Genomic DNA, 7,011 nt, shown 5'->3' on the forward strand with positions numbered 1-7,011 from the left:
CTTTTAAAATAAATATATTAATTAGCAAGAAAATACTTTGTTAGGTAGTGAACCTTCATAGAACTGCTACTTGCTTGGTTATTTGGGAGAGGCTCTATTTAAGTAATAAATGAACATCAAACATTCAATATTTAATTTCCACATCTCCTAAACAAAACTGTGAAAGACCTTTCTCTGAAACCCTAGAAAGCTGCTATCAGTTGGTTTGCAAGACCAAACAATAATCTGACTGTAAAAAGCAGCTTTATATAGATATTGCTATATAAAGTAACCACTCCTAATAATTATCTTCTGCTCGGTTGAAGAGATCAATCAGGTTAGGAGCCAGTTCTTTGTAAAATAGTATATCATTGGTAATGTCGATCATAACTTACAAAAGGAGGAATATCTCTAATATGGTGACTAGTGTAGCTCACACATGCATCAAAAACAAGTTTTTTCCTGAAATAATTTATAGCCATCTGCAACTTAAAGATGATACACATACACATATACACAAACGTGTGCACGCACACACACACAACATGGAAATAAACCTCATTAAATATAGCTCTGTTCAGTCATTTATTCTGAAAAACATATAGTTAATTAACTAAAATTACATGAAGCTAATAATAATCCCAGAGCAGGATAATTTTAGAAACCTCGTCTAGAAAAGAAGGGCAGGAACTATCAAGAAATATATTTTACAAGAAGAAATTTTAAAAATCCATCCAGATTTAAACATTGCAGTGTGGTTTTAAAGGAATAAAATAATTATTTACCTTGAGCAAGCATACTGAACTCCAGGAAAAGTGCTATGTGGTACAGTTCCATAGCTTCTTCAGCCTTTGTCATGCTTGTTTTTCCTGCTACAAGAGCCTGGACCTCACTTAGACTCCCTACTGATGGACTGCTGTGCAAAATAGAGAGGTCCACCAAATCTGTATACATACAGTTTAAAATTACCCTCACATATTTTTTTGGTATGATAGACTCATCTAGTATAATCCGGGTTGGAGTCCTTAGTGTTCGATCTGTAATTTCTTCTCCGGTTCGTATCCTCCTCTGTAGTAGATGCCGGAAGAAAGGGGAACGCGATGAAATAATAGCTTTGTGTGCTCTGAGCTCCTCATCTAAGCAGCTCTGACTTCCGCCATAAGCTTCAACAAGTTCAGAGTCGGATGAAAAACTAAGAACCACATCATAATAGCACATGTAATCCAACAGGCCTCGCATGTCAACATCTAGAGAATTTGGTGTTCCAAATTCCTCACTAAGCTGCATGAGAATGTCAACATTCTGAAACCTCGAATCTTCCATCCCAAATTCACCTGTGTATAGATAGTGTAGCAAAGCAGAAAACATGGGCAGGTCGATGCCAGCTGTGTTGATATCCATTATAATCTCTGCACCATATTCTGGTGAGGAAGAAAGGAGGGTCTTAAAAAATGGACACCTTGCAGCCAAAATTGCACGATGCACAGGGAAGCAAGTCTCTTGAAATATTAGATCGACATCGGTGCAGTATTTAAACTCATACAGTTCAGCCATGTCTTTCTGCAGCGTCCTGGCTTCTGGCCTTGCCAAACTAGCTTGCAGAGAAAGCTCTTTTAAGGCTGACGTTCCTTCATACTCTTCCACTAAAGCATTGACATCCCGGACATCCCAGCCGGAGAGGAGCTCACGCATCTGCTTGGCATGATCAGCAGACCGGTTAGACTTTCGGCGCTTAATAAACTTCTTTTTGAGGGTAGCAAGGCCAGAACTTTTCTTTTTCTTATCTTGAGGTTTCTCGTGGCCGTGCTCAAGGCTATAAAGTTTAGATTCACAGCCATAACCTTGATGGGAATAGGATGATGTTCCTGAAAGAAGAAGAAAAAACTGCCTAAAGCCCAGAATTAGGTGTACAAAGCAAAATGCATTGATAGGAGTTTTAAACTATTATATGGAACATCTGAAAATTTTCACAATAGTTTACAATAAACTAGCAAAATGTAGTTATGAAGAAAATTGCACAATTTTGCATACAGAAAATCAGTGGACAAGCTATCATTTGACTACCCAGTTCTATCCAAACCAACAAACACATAGGAATCAGTACTGGCAGTTTTCAACTGTCAAGACCCAAACTTTTATTTAGCTCTAACTGGCAATACATGGAGATTTTGAGAAATAAAGCATTTATTTGCCCTACTTCTTTTCCTTTCTACCTCTCTTAAACAAAATAGTGATGGCAGTATTCTAGGAACTGATTTTAAGTCAAAATGGTAATGTAAAAAGAAAAATCTTTTTTTTAAAAAAAACAAACATTTTTTTCTCTTTTTACAGATATAAAAAAATGGCCTGGATCATTTATCTTTCATCTGGAATATGTAACTGACTGGAAAAATCCTAGTTGCATTCCTGTGGTTTTACTATTTTTGTCTCTCCCATGTCTTTCATTCTTCCATTTTTGTGGATTAATCTTGTTTGCCAATTGGGGAAAGCTAATACACTAACGTATCTTGTAAGATTTGCAAGGAAAAACATATTAAAAGACATCTTACACAATTACTGAATTCTGCCCATGTCTCTCATTATTTTCCAAATCTTGATTATTCTTTCTTTTTATTTGATCTTCTTGGAAGTTTGGCATATAATATCTATGGCTGTGCATCTAACATTTTGAAATATTTCTGGCCCTGTGGAAAAACTAAATATTAATTTTTAGTCTTATTTTTATCTAGTCTGATGTATATTTAACTGTATTTATTCTAACTACAGCAATGTCTGATTTAAATTAACACCATATAGTTTGAAGATTTTCCGTTGACTTTTCCTTGCTGACTCCTTTGTAATTTTGCAAATGCATTACAGACCTGGTCAAACATGCACAGAATTTTAATATATTAGCAAAGGCTATGACATAGCTATGCTCTTTTTAAGGTTTCTGGCACAACACTTCCTCTCTCCTAAACCTATAAGCTACCATAGAGATTAAGAGTTATATAACCTTGGGCACACTTTCTCAACATAAACATTGAATCCTTTTGCTAATCTAGTCATGGAATCGAGTTAGCTTATACAATTCAAGTGAAAATGTAAATGAAATTCAACAGATAGAAAAAAAATAATATATTAAAATAAGGTTTTACTATAAATGAGTATATAAATATACAGCATAAAAACAAACATATTTTATTTTGTAAAATCCTTTTTGGTGTTTAGCTTCAATACCTTAGCAAGGCCCATAAACCTATATATTCCTTTCAATGGAACCCCTGACAGAGTTAATTAATGCTTACGATTTATCTCCAGCAATCTTGCCATTAGATCTGTTAACTTCACAATGTTATAGTATGTTAAAATTTTACTTATATCAAGTTTTTACTGCTAGCAGAGCTGGAGAAAATAGAATTATAACATCATTCTAAATTTGAAATCAACATTCAAACCCACAGAAGCAACCATTCCAGTGGTTAAATATCACCCCATCTGCTCCAGTTTGTCTTTTTGTGGCAACAAACAAGAGACATTTAAAAAAACCTTGTGAGAATTAGCTCTGAAATTCTGAACACTTTTAATGTTACATTTTTCTGAGCCAGTAATATTTTAAAAGCTGCCCATTAAGTAAGTTCAAGACTTAGCTATTTCTAAAGTATGCATCCTTTCTCGCATTGTTTCTTGATGTAGAAAAAAATTTAAGGTTTTCTCAGCATGCATTTGGGTACTTTCACGTTTAACCAAATGAGATGGAATTATCCATTTCCTCTCATCTGTTCATAAGTATCCTTTGCAAGGGATCAGAACTTGCAATACTATGATAGATTTACCACATGAACTGCTGCTTAATATAAATTAAATCAACACTGCCTTTGAGTTAGATATGGAGATAATTAGATAATTGCAGACAATATACGGCCTGGATATGCAATGTAAAAATGTTAAATGGAGAAACAGAAATACCTACCTATGAATGTCTGTTGTGCCTGAGAATTTCCCCCTACCCTTGGGGAACACGAATGAGGATAGTTTGAAGCATTAGCACCCATCTTCTTTAGTCACTTGAGCACTCCACTTCCTGGCTCATCAGCACACAATTCCATAACCCATGATAGAACTTAAGACATAGTTCAAGTAGGAGCTTGTTCCCCATTTCTGAAAAATTGTAAACATAATATTATTATCTTTCCAATTGGTTACATGAATACTGTAATGATTTAGGTAATCATATCTACTTGTAATGAGTTTTCTTACCGATGCAGCTATAAGTGAACACGTTTTACCGTAACAACAAAGTTAATGCATAATCTAATCATTTTTGAAAATTAATTTTGCATCAAGACCTATTTGGTCAAATGATCTAAAGTTTACCTATAAAAGTTCATGAGATAGGAAATCCTAATATCTAGAATTTATGAATACATAACAGGTGTTGGTTTAAATGCGCATACTCTACAAACAGTGTAGACAGAAGACATTCAGTAGCTACAATATGTAACCTTCAGAATGTATGAGCAGATTACAAAGGCAAGCAGAAACAAAACACAACAACACACAAAAAATTAAGTCACAAAACAAAAAGCTTTCAGCAAAGACTGAGTGGGTAATACAGCTAAAAGATCATTTTATAATGTGCAAATTTGAGTATGGGGCACTTAAATATAATTTACATATATATGGGCAAGCTAATATTTTCTTACCAGCAATAAAACATGGATTTGTGCTGGGTGCCAGATGTTTCCCGACTATAGAAAAACTTAAAGTCATTAAATTGGACAGATTCTATTAAAACAATTTTTTTTAGCACTGATGCTGTTACACGGTCATAGTTAATTGGCTATTATTACAAGAAATTCTAATTAAAGTTTGTGTTAAGCTCCTTTTTGAATTGAAGATGATTTAATATTTCTCAGAATTAAAACAAAAAGGGGACAGGGTTTTATTGTTCAGTTCTACAAAGTAGGTGGATAAAAGCTATTATAAGATTAAAGAGAGACAGTTTGGTCCAGTGGTTAAGGCACCAGCCCAGAAAGTAGGAAATTGTGAGTTCTAACCCTATCAAATATATATATTTATGCATGCAACAAGCCAAAAGATCTTTCTAGGAATTTAAAATGTTATACAAACGCAAATACTTTAACATACTTTAAAATAAAAGATTACTTTAAAATTAACAAATGGGATGAAATACAATTTCACAAACGAAACTGTCACACATATCACCAAATCATGTTTTATTTTTGTACAAATCATGAGTTTACAATTGCTCAAACTGTCCTAGAGGTTATTTATTTGTTCTATTGTATTGTTCTCCAATATGCCTCCACAATCAAGAAATCTTCTATATCAATTATATTTGGCTCAGAGTACACATTATTGAAAACACAAGTTAGTAATCTTTCCCTAATTCCCTACTAAATTGCCTTCAGCTTCAGATTCTAAATGCCCTTTTCAGGGTACGATTTATCACACATCACATGTAAAATAATCAATTGTGTGCAGATATCAGAAACGATGCCTACAGCCATTATAAAATTCAATAGAAAAACTTCATGAGGTTTTTTTTTTTAATGTAAAACCAAAATCTAAAAATCTAAAATATTTCTCTAATCCAGATGTTCAAAATTTATGATCTCTGATTTCCGGAACAGATCTATAAACCAATCACTAATATTTTTCCATTGTTTCTTAAAATTATGGTTTTGCTTTCATCATTACATACCATTGTTAAGGAACTGAAAAATGATAATTCTTCTTAAATAAATGCTATCTTCAGAATAAATACATATAATTGCACTCTACAATGCATGAATGGATTTTCCTAAATTAAAATCAAATTTGAAACATGATTTTTCTTTTTTCTTTTTAAAAAGGTACCTTTAAAAAGGTAAAAAGGTAACTGACATATGTCAGTTCCTACATATGTCTCTAATACAAATACCTCAATTTGAGAGAGTTCCTACCACTTCTGACAATTTTACAAAGTTCCAAAAAACTGGCAATAATGTGAGGCATTTAGGCTTATAGCCAACTCTTTAATTCAGTAAAAGCTATGTGTGCAAACTGGGCCTTGGGTAACAGTCATTTTTGAAAACAAGTTTCCTCTCAACACCAACATTTTCATATAATTTTCCACTGATATTTCAAAAGATTAAATGATAAGGTAAACTGCAAAAATGCTTACTATACAGCCAAGTATTTTATATTTTCTTTTTCCAACCATAGGCATTCTCTCAAAGTACTGAAGGAACCTAAACTACAGAGGACATTTTTAATCTATGCTATAGTAGTATGAGTCAAAAGGAGAAAAAAATCCTACTCCATAAATTAAGAGCACAGCAGAGAAGCTTCCAGTGAGGAATGGTAAACTGATATTCCCTGGTTAGTGGGAGAGATTACAGCCCAAAAAGCAGCTGGATGCTGGATGTGGACCACCAAAAATCTCTCTGGAGAAGCCTTTTATGGACTTAAGATTCAACCAAACTTCACCATTACATTACTTTGGAGTTTACTTTGTTTAAAACTTTTTGTTAAATATTGAAAATCTTCAGAACCACAAGTTGCTCATATTCACTGGGTGAGTCTTGCTTTAATCATGTAAATAAGAAAATTATGAGTTTAAAATTTTGCAAGAAAAAAATGGAGGGGGGAATATATGACAAAAGGGTGATTATAGTGTTGATTTTAGAAAATGTTAAACGGATTAAGACTTGCAGATTTGGACTTCAGTTAAAGAAGGACTTTGAAGTTAATTAAAATAATCTTTCCCATGTTTATATTTAAAAACAACTGATAAGACAACTTTGAAGTTGAACACTAGAGGGCACTAAAAGGAAATTACCGTATTGTATAAATGGCTACTTTAAGGGACTTTTATGATGAATGGACCAAAAAATGCAATCATAAAGTTACATGCTATTAAAGAATTAAAAGAATTAAAAGATATTATTATTATATTATTGAAGAGAAATAAGTTCTATCGAAGTGATAGAACTGAAATTGATTTTAATTGGAATTTAAAATGGTAGCCTATAAGAAAGAAATAGA

General features: G+C 33.1%; 1 protein-coding gene across 1 annotated transcript in view; it reads right to left on the reverse strand.

Moving 5' to 3' along the window:
• The window catches only part of BTBD7 (BTB domain containing 7), a 50,991-nt gene extending 46,978 nt beyond the window's left edge, over positions 1 to 4,013 (reverse strand). Inside the window, exons 1-2 of the mRNA XM_070931520.1 lie at positions 3,932 to 4,013; positions 765 to 1,844 (exon numbers count right to left, since the gene is read on the reverse strand). Of these exons, the coding sequence (XP_070787621.1) occupies positions 765 to 1,844; positions 3,932 to 4,013 (1,162 nt within the window). The remainder of the gene's footprint in view (positions 1 to 764; positions 1,845 to 3,931) is intronic.
• Between the last annotated feature and the right edge of the window lie 2,998 nt (positions 4,014 to 7,011).

This window comes from Pituophis catenifer, unplaced genomic scaffold (assembly GCF_029215685.1).
Source record: "Pituophis catenifer annectens isolate HBS135680 unplaced genomic scaffold, rPitCat1.0.hap2 SCAF_1, whole genome shotgun sequence".
NCBI lineage: Eukaryota > Metazoa > Chordata > Lepidosauria > Squamata > Colubridae > Pituophis > Pituophis catenifer.